This window comes from Pipistrellus kuhlii, unplaced genomic scaffold (genome assembly GCF_014108245.1).
Source record: "Pipistrellus kuhlii isolate mPipKuh1 unplaced genomic scaffold, mPipKuh1.p scaffold_m20_p_17, whole genome shotgun sequence".
In the NCBI taxonomy this organism is placed as follows: Eukaryota; Metazoa; Chordata; class Mammalia; order Chiroptera; family Vespertilionidae; genus Pipistrellus; species Pipistrellus kuhlii.
In genome coordinates, this window is record NW_023425482.1 from 15,741,562 (window position 1) to 15,755,623 (window position 14,062).

General features: G+C 45.1%; 1 protein-coding gene across 4 annotated transcripts in view; it reads right to left on the reverse strand.

Annotated features, from left to right (window-relative positions):
* Positions 1-12,873, reverse strand: part of ZNRF1 (zinc and ring finger 1) — a 99,667-nt gene extending 86,794 nt beyond the window's left edge. For all 4 annotated transcript variants that reach the window (XM_036440474.2, XM_036440475.2, XM_036440473.2 and 1 more), the window contains exon 1: positions 12,406-12,873. In XM_036440474.2, the coding sequence (XP_036296367.1) occupies positions 12,406-12,871 (466 nt within the window). In that variant the 5' untranslated portion in view covers positions 12,872-12,873. The remainder of the gene's footprint in view (positions 1-12,405) is intronic.
* Between the last annotated feature and the right edge of the window lie 1,189 nt (positions 12,874-14,062).

A 14,062-nucleotide genomic window follows, 5' to 3' on the forward strand; every position in this document is an offset into this window, starting at 1 on the left:
TATCAACAAATATGCAAATACTATCACAATGATACACTATTTCTTTTTTTTAATGTATTTTAATTCGTATCAGAGAGAAAGGGAGAGGAAAGGGAGAGATAGAAACATCAATGATGGGAATATTGATTAGCTACTTCCTGCACACCACCTACTGGGGATCAAGCTGGCAACCTGGGCATATGCCCTTGTCCAGAAACAAACCTGGGACCCTTTAGTCTGCAGGCCAATGCTCTATCCACTGAGTCAAGCCAGCTAGGGCTGATATACCATTTCACACCCACCAGAGCTTGACAAAAATTAAACTATGACAATATCAAGTTTTATCAAGGAAATGAAACAAGTGAAAATATGCTACTTGGAGAATGTAAATTGGTACCAACACATTGGAGATCTACTGGGCAATATTTAATTAAGAGTTGAAGCTATACCCAAAACTGGTTTGGCTCAATGGATAGAGCATCAGCCTGCAGACTGAAAGGTCCCATGTTCGATTCTGGTCAAGAGCGTGTACCTTGGTTGTGGGCGCGTTCCCATTAGGGGATGTTCAAGAGGAAGCTGATCCATGCTTCTCTCTCATCGATGTTTCTAACTCTCTCTCCCTCTCCCTTCCTCTTTGTTTAAAAAAAAAAAAAAAAAAAAGCCCTAACCAGTTTGGCCCAGTGGATAGAGCGTCGGCCTGCAGACTCAAGGGTCCCAGGTTAATTCTGGTCAAGGGCATGTGCCTTGGTTGCAGGCACATCCCCAGTGGGGAGTGTGCAAGAGGCCCAGTGGAGGATGTGCAGGAGGCAGCTGGTCGATGTTTCTCTCTCATCGATGTTCTAGCTCTCTATCCCTCTCCCTTCCTTTCTGTAAAAAAAAAAAAAAAAAAAAGCAATAATATATATATATATATATATATATATATATATATTTAAAACGTTTAAGCTATATATACCCTATGTATTTCTATTTCCTGACTAAGGATGCACCCTAGAAATACTCTCATTCAAGTATATAAGGAAATAGAAAAACATTCTCAAAGCAATTGAAAATAACTTTAATATTCATTGACAGGATAATGGATCTATAAGTGGTAATATTTGTAGTATATTCATATAATAGAGTATAGCAGTGAAAATTAATGTGGCAGAACAATAAGTACTACAATGGATTTATAGATCTCAAATCCCTTTTGAGGAACCTACACATGGATATGAAAGGATAGAGACATTACAATAAAGTTTATATAAATTAAGTTAATAATGTTTGTGATAATAATATGCAGTAAAAATGTGAACATATATAGGATGATAAACAGAAAAGTCTGGGCAGTGGTTACCTTTGGGGAGGTAAGGTGAAAAAAACAGGAATTGGGAAGAGCACATATAATTACATCTGTAATGTCTTATTTATTAATCTGGTAGGTAAAGTACATTCTCTCTTTTGAATGCCTTAAATAGCTCACTTTTATAAAAGATTCCAAGAGACCAGAGCTTCTATTCAGTTATAGCACTATTTGATCTCCTGAAATGTAAAAATGAAGTCAGGTTTGAAACAGCACAAATCCCTGTGACTTTCCCGTTTTGCCACGACAGCAATGAAACGTTTGAGTTCAGCTCGTAAAAGTGAACGGACAGGAAAAGGAAGGGTCAGGCTCCAGCCTGGATCCCCTGACAGGATGTACCCTGAGGCCCCTCACGGAAAAAAAAAGGCATGGCAGACATTCCTGCTTTCTTATAAAAGTGACCATCACTTTTTCTGTAAATGTCTGAACTCCTTAGGCAAGATACTTTGTAATTAATTATACTACCAGTTAAAAATGTGGAGCCTCTACTATAATCTAAGAAAATTAATCCTCTCAGAACAGAGGTTCCAATTGTTTTTTCCTTGTTCAAAAGAGTTGGTTAAAGTCATCTTTGAAGGCTGTCAGTATAATTCTACAGACCTCCTATCTCAGGGCCCAGAACCCGCCTCCCAGTTTTGTGCTTATGTCCTTTTCTCTCATTAGTTATTGCTGGCTCTTAGGCATCAAACACCAACTTCCTGTTCCCTTTTATTGAACTCCGGAGACTCGGAACTGGTAAGAGGCTTTGAAGAAAAGAACAAAGCCAGGAAAACCCGGAATGGAGACAGCTATGACTTTCAGAAGAAAAGCAAATCTTAACCCAGTTGTAATCATCTTTCAGACTTTCCCCTGTCAGATAGCTTACATAGACCGTGGTTCAGACATGAGTTTGGAAGAATTGTAAATCACTGAAGCTGGCGTCAATCAAAATTTAGGTTTGGGCTGATAGGCATTTTGTTTGTTGATATCACACTCCTGGCTTGTTCTGAATTCTTAATATCTCTAGCCTTTCCTTTTCACCATCCTACAAAGAAATGGAGTGATGTTCACTTTGGGTGTCATTCTAAGTGTTTACTAGACCTAAAATCTTAAGAGCACAGATGACCTTGAATGAATCCTCTCCTTGTAAAGTACCAAGAGCCAGACCACTATTTCACAATGTGGAAAAAATGTCACACTCATGACTCTTAAATTCTCATCATTAGGTCCACGGCCATCCCTTAATCCAGAAACATGATGCTTTTCCTGCAAATGACCTCAGGCCTTCTGACCCAAGGCCTCAGTCTCATGATCTGATTGTATACTACAGTGGTGTTTTAATGAACCGAGTGGGAATGCTGAGACTCCACAGTCTCATTGGTCATGCTATGGTGGCGATGGACTGAGCACAGGCCTCCCCATTCTATTCGGCTGTCCTGTGCTTTGAATTCAGGGCTCACAGTCAGAAGGAAAGCACCAGAGTTCTGATCATGGCAGAACTCGGGTTATGTTCCACCAAGGGATTTATCATCCACAACCTACTCAAATCCCTCCCCCAACAGCTACCAAAAAGTCCCCTGGTGAGAAATGCTATTATGAGAAGGAGTGCCTGCTTTGTGACTCACACTGTTTCATTAAAAAGATTTTTTTTTTCTCCAGAATTTCAGTAGAAGAATCCAAAGGTTTTCCAAAGCCACACCAAACACAGAACAGCTCATAATACTATTTCTTAAAGGCCTGCTGCTTCAAAGGAAATCCCTCTACCTCAAAATACTGGAGATACTTAGATTCACTATGCTTTTATGTTGCACTTGCCTCTGAGCTGAGAGAGGAGGTAGGAAATGGATCAATTAAATACAGCTAACATGACTGGGCTCGTTCGAAATTAAGATGCAAGGCACTAGCGTGCAGCCAGCTCGCAGCACAGGTCTTAGGACTTCCCATAGATCTCAAGGGTTAACTCCTCTAATGGTCGGACTGGTTCAGCCATATCTGACCGGGACTGAAGAAATATAACAACATGCGGTATATACAGGGGTATTTGGTGATGCTCATTGCAAGAGTGGGCAGTGTTATGCCGAAACCGGTTTGTCTCAATGGATAGGGGACTGAAGGGTCCCAGGTTCGATTCCGGTCAAGGGCATGTACCTTGGTTTCGGGCATATCCCCAGTAGGGGGTGTGTAAGAAGCAGCTGATCGATGACTCTCTCTCATCGATGTTTCTAACTATCTCTCTCCCTTCCTCTCTGTACAAAATCAATAAAATATATTCAAAAAAAAAAAAAAAAGAGTGGGCAGTGTTACAAACAAGTTTCTTTGGTCCAGCTGGAGCGGCTCAGTTGGTTGAGCATTGTCCTGTGCACCAAAAGATTACGTTCAATTCCCGGCCAGGGCACATACCTGGAAGGCAGGTTCTAGTCCCTACTGAAGCTCATGCAGGAGGCAACCAATTGATATTTCTCTCTTTCTCTCTCCCCTTTCCTCTTCTCTAAGCATGTCCGTGGGTGAGGATTTTTTGTAAAAAGTGTCTTTGAAAAGCTAACTTAGAGGGCATTAAAAGCATAAATGATCTAAGTAGAACAGAACAATATTATAGAAAGCTAATTTGTACTTATGGTAGACCATGTACTTCATTGGTTTAGTGGGACTCGCTCAAATCTTCTTAGGGTTCCCAGAGTACTTAGCAGGCCTCAGGATGAAAGAATCTTAACAGCTCTGCCTACAGAAAAACATCATCTCAGCAGGGCAAAGAAAAAAAAGGGGGGGGGGGAATATGATTTGAGATGGAAAAGCAAAGAGCTGAGAAATATGGACAAAATGAGCAAGGTGGCTGGGATCTAGGGTCTTGAATTCTCCTCCTATATCTGTCCTAAATCATCTGGGTGACTCCATATCTCTCGCCTGCTAACAAATCAACTTTGACATTAAAAGATACTGTACTGTATGTAGTACAGAGGGGAGGCATGGCTTATTTAACTTGGAGCCATGTTATGACAAGTTTAATTCCTTAAGATCAAGATGACTACATATTCATAAATGTAAGGTGAGGTTTCTCCAAAAATTATCCTTCAGAAATTAAAGTGTCACCCATACCCAAAGTCTGCAAAAAGTCCCTCAGTATGGACCATTCTTTTACATTCTTTAGTTTTTAACTATTCAACCATAACAAATATTTAATCATTATTCCAGGAGAAATGACATTTCACTTATTAGTGTTGGCTATCATAAATAAGGCTTTAAAAATTACTTAAAATGACATGAAAATGGCAATGTTGTGGAGCTCAGAGACATACACTTAGATTAGATCAAGGAAAACTTCCTTGTGTTTCCTTATGGGTGTGTGTGACTTGGGATAAATTTTACAGAGACAAATTACAAAAGTGGTGGATCATGCATGCTTTTAGAAAGAAGCGTTGAGTAATCAGAAAGGAAAGTGGCTCTAGGGATAAAAAAAAAAGATCCTGAAGTCAAAGATACACATGAAGAGTTTAAAAAACAGTTTTTCTTTTGATTTTCTCATTAAGATAAGAGGACCATCTGTATTGGAACATATGAGGAATTCTTAGTAGACACTAAGTAGACACTTAGTAGACTGGAACCACAAAGAAAAGATCACATGTCCCAGCTCAGCACTAGGGTTTAGGAAAGAATGAGTAGAGTGAGTGAGGAGTAAAGAGAAAATATCCATGTAACAGCCTCAGGGACAAAACCCTACATTTGTTTGTTTATTCAACCAAGGCATTGATAAAGAAGGTAAAATCTTCCTCAAGTTGCAATATTACAACTCTTTCTTAAAGAGGAATCTGAATGTGGACCTGATAGGGATTCTAGGGAAAGTCACCTCACAGGAGGATCCTAACTGGGCAGGTCTAGATGAGTAGTCTGGCTCCAGGCGTATAACCTCTTTAGCAAAAGGCTTATCTTTGTTAAGCAAGGCCAGTCCATTGTTCCTGTGCATCTAGGTTAACATACCTTTGAAATGTCTCTCTTCAGACCCTTGCTTCTAAAGTCACCCTCCAGGGATCAGAGAATCTTAAACTATCATGTAATCTGATCCTCACCTTGCTTTCTCCCACTTTCAGGTAATCTTCCTTAAAGTTCCCTCAATTCCAAATACATAGAAGCTGCAAAATATTATTTCTTGGAAGCATTTATCTCAGCCTGTTGAGATGTTGTTTCCAGGTGTGTCTTCTGTATAGATCAAAGACATTTTCTAAAAATTCTCTACAGGTTTGGATGTTCTTACGTTAACAGAAAGAACAAAATAATGTTAATCATCCTTCTAATAAATACATATTCCCAGCACCTATCACAGGTCCTAAATACTGGAGGCACTCAATAAATGCTTGTTGAATAAATAAATGTTTATTAGTTCAACAGATCTAAACACACACACACACACACGTCTCACACTTTTGGGTCAGTTAAGAGAAAAGGAAAAGGTATTCTGTCCACTTAAAAGTCTGGATTCACCCTAAGATCTTGACTTGTCTAGCTGGCTAGGGATATATAACTCAGTAAGCTCCTCTGTAGCACATGCAGCTAAAGGCAGCAGCTGTGCCTTGAAAGAAAAATCAGGGGGAAGACAAGCACAGAAGAAAAGGGGACATTGCCACAATTAACTTCTGTTTGGATCAACTTCAATTCTCAGGACCAAGGCAGATTGGCTTAGGCCTATCGGTAGGAGAAAACTGCTTAGCTCCATGTAAAAGAAAACCACCAAATAATGAACAATGTTCTTTCTGGGTGAATCTACCCTCTGGGAGCAAATGAAAAGATTTATATGCATCCTGCTTAGAAAAGATCTGTCTGGTTTAGTAATATTAAAAGTAATGCTAATGGTTCCACCCAAAAATTTAAGAGTTCTTTTTCTGAATTGTATATCCATCGTGGAGTTGAGGCTCAGCTATAAATGGCCCTACATATTCAGGATAACTTGCAAATTCAGATTGTTGGGTCTCTCGTTAGCTCTACTGAATTCTGGGAGTGGGGTCCAGTCATCAGCATTGTTAACAAGCCCCCTAGAGAATACTGGGCAGAGTCAAGTTTGAAAACCCTCTGAACCATGTACATAAAAGAGCTCATTTGTATCTGCCTCCTTATTATAAACCTAAGAGTGCATTAGACATTCTTACCAGCTCTCCTCTAACTTGGTTTTCATAAGGATCCAGTGAATTCCTCCTTCCTCTTTAATCCCAAGAGAGGAAAGTGGTACTCTCAAATCTATCAACTCTGGGGAGATCTCGAGGTAAACAGTCTCATCAGTCTAGAAACTACCCCAGCTGCTGCTTTAATATTAAACTTGGTTCTTTATTTGCTTCATACTTGAGAGTTGATCTTCAGGTTATTCATTTACACCCACAACTCACCCTTTATCAATATCAGGAACTGAAACAATGGATTCAAGAATAAACCTGTGTGCCGAAACCAATTTGGCTCAGTGGATAGAGCATCAGCCTGCGGACTGAAGGTTCCCAGGTTCGATTCCCGTTAAGGGCACATACTCTGGTTGTGGGCACATCCCCAGTGGGGGGTGTGCAGGAGGCAGCTGATCGATGTTTCTCTCTAATCGATGTTTCTAGCAATCTCTCTCCCTTCCTCTCTGTAAAAAAATCAATAAAATATATTTTTTTAAAAATAATAACCCTATGAACATAAACTTCAACAATAAACACTGCTGGACCGCCCTGGCTGGGTGGCTCAGTGGTTGAAGCATCGTCCCTTTCACCAAAGGCTGTGGGTTCAATTTGGAGTCAGGGCACCTAGGCTGACATAGATGGTTCTCACATCAATGTTTTTTCTCTCTCTAAAATAAATAAAAACATATCCTCAGGTGAAGAATTAAAAAAAAAACCAAACTGCTGGATCTATGAAGACCCTTCTCATATTCAAGTCTATATGGCCACAGTAATCACTAGGAACCATTTGATTCAGACTAGACCATGACAAACCTTGGGAAAGAAACAGATGGAAATTTACACTCATCCATCATTCCAAAAACTGGGGTTAGGCTTTAGGCTTTGAGGTGACTTCAAGATTCAGCAACCCATTGTCATTAAAACACCCCTACTTAAGGCTTTGTAGGAATAGGACCTATTTAAGTCACCACCACTTCCCTATGAAGTGTGTTTTGTTTTGTTTTTCCATTTTGAAACTGTCACCAAAGAAGTTTAGTTTCAGAATTGGGTTTTCCAAAATGTTAATGCCCAATACCTTGGGTTGAATATCACATTAGTAAAGTACAAAGCATTTTCCTTTTCCCAGAAGGTACTAGAGTAGCATTTCTTTGGTTAAAAGTAGCCTGGTTCAGAGTCCTTTGTGATGACAAATTTGGGGTGTGTCTTTGTTTAACAGCAAAATGTACACATCCCATAAAGCAAACATTTTAAGAGTGAAAAATCTGTTTTTTGCAAGACCTTTCAAACCCCAATGAGTAAGAGTTAACTGTGACTTTCAAGAAATTATCATCTCCTCGGGAAAACTTGTTTTATTTTATAAAAAATAAGCCCTAGATCAACCGAAGGACTTGTATGCATGCATATAAGTACAAACCAATGGACACAAAACTCTGGGGAGGGAGGGCATGTATGAAGGGGGGGGGGCAATGGTAAGATATGTTCACAGATAATAGCTTAATTAAAAAAAACATGTACCAACAACAATAAACTTAAATTCCATAAAAAAATTTAAAAATAAGCCCTTATGCTCTGGCCAGTGTGGCTCAGTTGAACACATGTGGAGGCAGCCCATCAATGTTTCTCTCACATTTATCTTTCTCTCTTTTCTCTCTGTCTCCCTTCCTCTCTAAAAATAATTTTTTTTTTTTTAATGAAAAGGTCAAAGAAAAAATAAAAGAAACCCTTATGGTGAATAGAGTACTCAAAACTCTGCTTAAAAAAAGGCTTCATTAAAAAAAAAAAAAATAGTCTTCTTTAAAAATAGAACTTCACCCCTAGTTTGGCTCAGTGGATAGAGCATTGGCCTGCGGGCTGAAGGGTCCCAGGTTCAATTCGGATCAAGGGCACATGCCAGGGTTGTGGGCTTGATCCCTAGTGGGGGGGGGCGTACAGTAGGCAGCCAATCAATGGTTCTCTCCCACCATTGATGTTTCTATCTCTCCCTCTCTGATATTAATAATATATATATATACATATATATATATATATATATATATATATATATATATATATATATATAATTTTTTTTAATAGAACTTCTACAGGGCAGGGGACCCATCATGCTCTTTGGAGACCACAGAATGCTTTCCTTTCTCCAGAAACCATGTGAAGGACCATTACCTCCAGCACACCTATGGTGAGGCACAGAAAGGCTTTCTGGTCCACTCCAATAGAGTTGGCAACTCTCCCTAATTATTTAAGAATGGAGAAAAGTAAGTAACTTGAGAACCCTAGGGTGGCGGCAAAATAGAATGAGATATCCTGCTAGCATGATTAAAGACTTGCGAAAAGTCACCTTCTATGAGTCCCAGTTGATGGCGTGGTGACAATAGAGAATAGCTTAGATTTTTCTGAATGTACATATATATACACATATGTGACTAACAAGTTGGAGTGAAAGCCTCAATGACCAGCCATTTTATAGAAAGGCCCAGGAAACAGGCAACCTTCCTTCCAACATGGTGGGTCCTCTATGTGTCTCCCCCACATCTAGAAATCCACATTCTGAGATACTATTAACAGTTAAACACCTTACAGCAAAAACTACATTTTAATGTGGAAAGGAATGGACTCTCTAACTCTGATCCGATAAAGCAGTTCTCAATAGCACTCATTATGAACCATCCATCAATTCGGGTCAGATTGCAGTAGAGAGCATTTTGGGGAAAGCAGTCCACTCATGGCTAAATCTCAATACCCAACAAATTCTGAGATGAAAGAAGGCTGAGAACTACAGAGGTGCCCCTAAAGAAACACCACTTTCTCTTGTATGCTATTTGGCTTTTCTTTTTTTAAATATATTTAATTTATTTTTTTACAGAGAGGAAGGGAGAGGGATAGAGAGTTGGAAACATCGATCAGCTGCCTCCTACATACTCCCCACTGGGGATGTACCCACAACCAAGGTACATGCCCTTGACCGGAATTGAACCTGGGACCCTTCAGTCCACAGGCCACCACTCTATTCACTGAGCCAAACCGGTTAGGGCATATTTGGCTCTTCTAAACACTTATCTCATAGACCCAACAAGGTAACAGGATAGTGTCCCCAGCTTACAGGTGAAGAAATGGGGATTCTGAGGCTAAATGACTCACTTGCCCAAAGCCACAAGTAGACAGTTAATTAGTGGCTCTATCAAGAAATGAGCACAGCCGGGACCGGTTTGGCTCAGTGGATAGAGCGTGGTCCCGGGTTCGATTCCGGGCAAGGGCATGTACCTTGGTTGCGGGCACATCCCCAGTAGGGGGTGTGCAAGAGGCAGTTGATCGATGATTCTCTCTCATCGATGTTTCTAACTCTCTCTCTCTCTCTTCCTCTCTGTGAAAAATCAATAAAATATATTAAAAAAAGAAATGAGCACAGACATCTCACTCACAGGTCAGTGCAATTTCCAGGACCCTGTCAGCTTCATTATGCTTTCGGATGAGAGGCAGTAGAGTGTAATGGTTATGGGCCAGGTCTAACTCTGGCAGGACCTGCATTCCAATTCCAGCTCCACCACTTACTTCACTGACATCTGTATTCTGTGCCCAAGAAGAGTTCCAAAGCACCCTGAAAGCACAAGCAAGACGCCATGGCCCGTGTGGCTCAGTTGGATGGGCATCGTTTGGCGCACCAAAAAAGTTGCTGGTTCGATTCCCAATCAGGGCGTATGCCCAGGGTATGAGGCTCAGTCCTGGTAGGGGGTGTGCAGGAGGCAGTCAACTTTGATGTTTCTCTCTCTAAAAAATAACCAATAAACACAAGCAAGAGCATCAACTTCCAGGCTTCTAGTCAACTGTGCACCAAAATCTTTACCCTTGTGCTTTTATGACACAGAGCAAAAACTGCTCGGACCTTACTCAAAGGCTCCTAAATAGAAATGAGCTTCTCTTTTGAATGAACAAAAGAGGAAGTGGGTGTCCTGAAAGGAAGGTCCTGGGCCTGCTCCAAAAAGGGAGAGAGAACCACCACTGCGGAAGCGTGGAAATACAAAGGTTCATCTCAGATAAACTGCACAGGAAAAACTAATTACTTTATGTGAATAAAAGAAAGCATACTTAAAGCAGTGGTTCTCCATCCAGGCGGCACCCCCTATGCCCCAACAGAGATCATTTGGAAATTCTGAGGGCATTTAGGGCGCAGGGCCAGGTATGCTCAATGTCTTCCAAAAGGACAGGATGGTCCTATAAATAAAGTTATTATCCAAAATGTTAATAGCAGCCCCCAACACATGCTTTGATAATAATTCCCATGGCTCAGTGGCTCTTCCTACCCTGACCACAATTGGATGAAAAGAAAACTAAGATTTCACAGCTGAAGAATCTGAAATTTTGGAATCTAATTATAAGCTCACAACTCCAGCATGAAACCTGGTGGTGGAATAAGGAAAAAGGAGTTTCTAGAAAAAGACAGACAAGAAATTTTAGGAAACAGGGAACTCCTTCCCCAGACAAGCCTCTATAAGATTATATTTGTTTTATAATACACAAAATTCTGTGGTTTTAGAGTAGGTAACTTCTTACAGTGCTTTTCAATTTAAAATCAGATACTATGACAGTCCTTTAAAAAAACTTAACCACATCATCTCATAAACACAAACGACTCTTTCTGGACCAGATTTTATAAGACAGATTATTAATTTCAAAATTTTTAAAGCTGATCCAATGTCTAATAGTGCCAAAGGCAGTCAGTCTTGCCTGGCATCTCATTCAGGGCAGAGTTTGATGCAAGTCAGAGAAGCCTGTTCAGGTAATAAGATACCATCCTAGCAATTCAAAAGCTGCTTTCAAGTGTTACTGTCATCAATCAGTCACTATTCCTCCCCATCAAATGAAATCATTTCACAAATTAAAGTATATAGATAGAAAGAAAAAAAGAAAGAAATCCAAACTCTTTCAAAAAATAAAGGCCAATAGTAAATAGCGGTCGCACACCTCTTTTGATTAGTTTTCTAGAAGCCTAACCTGGCAAACAGACCTGTTTTCCTCCAGATGCTCCTGCTACTAACAGCCTGGGAAATCCTCCTCCAGCTTTTCACTGGCCTGTTGCCAGAAGTTCACATCGTGAATTCATCCACATTCTCTGAATCTTTCCCTGTCATGCACCCACAGCCTGGCAATAAAAATCTCACCTCTCTGTTACAATTAGATGCAGATCATCTGGAAGACCAGGCACTTAACCATGGAGGGGAAGGAAAGACGACGGGGAGGGATGGGAGAGTCACTGAGCCAAGCCTACTGCATGCAGCACAGGGACCAGAGCCCTCGTCCTGCAAAGCCTGGGAGGGAGGCTCCCTGGCTGGGCCTCCATTCAGCAGGCCACACCTGTGTCTCGCCAACAGCCTGCTAGCTGCTCCATTTTAAACGATTCAAACACACTTCCAGCGGGGTGGCAAAATTCAACATCCCTCTCCTCCCAGCTAGACCGTGAGAGCCCTAATCCACAAACCACCACTTGGCTCCAGGGTTATCTCTTCTCACACTCTTTGTCTGGGAGACACCACCACTTGGTCAAATTGGATCTGTCTGTCTGGTAAGAAAGGGTGAGGCAGGCTCCATGCGGCAGTGACAGGAAGAAAGCACCGGGGCTGACTCTCGCTGTAAGTCAGGCCAGACCTCTTCTGAGGACGGGGATGCCATGAAGAGGGATCTCACGAGGCAGGTTTCAAACCTTCCCTCTGTCCCTCCATCCACAAGTGGGTCAACGCCTCAAGTCCTTCATAAAAATGCCCGGCTCCACAGCAGAAAAACCTTTTCTATAAAGGCTTCGCATCCAACCTGTCCCTTGGCTTCGGAAACCAAGGGGACCAGCAGACAAGACTCTGGCCATGCACCACTCTTAACGTCCAAACGTTCGCGCGCATCGCCAAGGTTTGGGGCGCCCTTCTGGGCACTCCCCACCCTCCGAGGCCTCCACCGCCCCGCCCGTCCGCCCGCACTCACCGCTGTGCGAGCTGAACCACCGGGGTGCGATGTGCAGAGGTAGAGCATCCGCCAGCGAGGCTCGGGAGCCCAGGTACAGCATCCCGTCTCTATGGTGACCGCCGCCGCCGCCGGTCTCCTGGTAACCGTTGCCCTGGGCATAGGTGGATTCGGACGCGGACCCTCCGCCGCCGCCGCCGCCGCCGCCGCCGCCCGGCGCCCGGAGCTCCGAGTCCCCGCCGGTGCCGCCGCGGGAGGCGGGCGTGTAGAGGCCAAAGGGCACCCCTCCGGCCGTGCCGGGGTCCATGCCCATGCCCGCCACCGAGCTGACGGAGCGGCTGCGCAGCCCCATGGCCCCGCCGCCGCCGCCCGCCCGGTAGTGCCCGAAGTGGGGCGCCCCTCCCGGCGGCGGCACGGCGCTGTCGTCGGTGGAGACCCCCGGGAAGGGCCCCCGGGAGCGGGCCGCCGTGCTCTGCTTGCCCCCCATGGCTCGCCGGGGGGGGGGGGTGTCCCCCGATGGGGCGGGAGGAACCTGGAGGCCGAGGCCCTCCCCCACTCACTCCTCAGCAGCGGGGAGAGGGCTGGGCGAGCATAAAAGGGGAAGGGAAGTCAAAAAGGAGATCGGGAGGGGGAAAAAGAAAAAAAGGAAAAAGAAAGAAAAAAAAGAAAGCCCGTGGGGCCGAAGAGGCAGGCGGGCGGGGATCCCAAACTAAGAATTGAAGACGATCCGAGCCCAGCGCATGTTCCCCCTCAAGGTCCAAGGAGGCGCAGCCCGGCGCGGGCTCGGCGCGCCACAGGCCGCCCGGGGCCCCGAACGCCGCCGCGGGAGCCGCGGGGAGGAGGCCGCCGGCCGGGCCGGAGGGAGCGGAGGAGGGCGGGCTGGGGGCGCCGGCTGCGTGTCCCCCCGCCGCTTCAGGGCGCCGCCGCGGACCCCCCAGGCCTCGGGCCGGGCTGCGGCGCTGGCGGCCCAGCGGAGCTCGGGAAGCCGCGGTCGGTCGGTCGCGTCGCGCTGTCGTCGCTCCAGCCGCTGCCGGCCCCGCCGCCGCCGCCGCCACCCGCGCCGCCCGCCTCGCCGCCGCCGGTCCCGGGCTGCGCTCGCCGGCGCTCCTCGCCGCCGTGGAGACAATGGAGGGCGGCAGAGCGCAGGCGCGGCCCGCGCCCCCTCCCCGTCCCTCCCCCCCGCCCCCCCCCGCCGGCTTAACCCCTTCGCGGCCCCTGCGGCGCCGGGCGCGGAAGCCCCGGAGGCCCCCGCCCGGCCACCCAGCCTCGGGGGTGGGCCTGGGGCCTAAGGGGCCTGGGGGGCGTCGGAAACGGGAGCGAGGCGTCTTTTCTAAGAAAGCGCTAAGTCCCCCGAAAACCGCTAATTATTCGGGAGGGAGGGGGGACCACCTGTGGGGGAGGGGCGGCCCTGTTCCCTGGGGAGGGGGGGAGGGGGGAGGGAGCACGAGGAAGACGCCCGATTACTCAGGACGCCTACCTGGCGCTCAGGGTCACTGGTCAAGCTCCCCTCCCGGCTCAGCTCTGCCCCCACAGCACCCTCTGCTGGACGCAGCTCTGTCCGTTCTTTCAGGTTCCCCATCCAAGGACCCCTGAGATCAAGAAGCTTAACGTTTGGGGGTTGGGGGGGTTAGGGGGGCTGGGGGGGGGAGAGGGTAGCTGTTTGGAGACAAACGGTGCA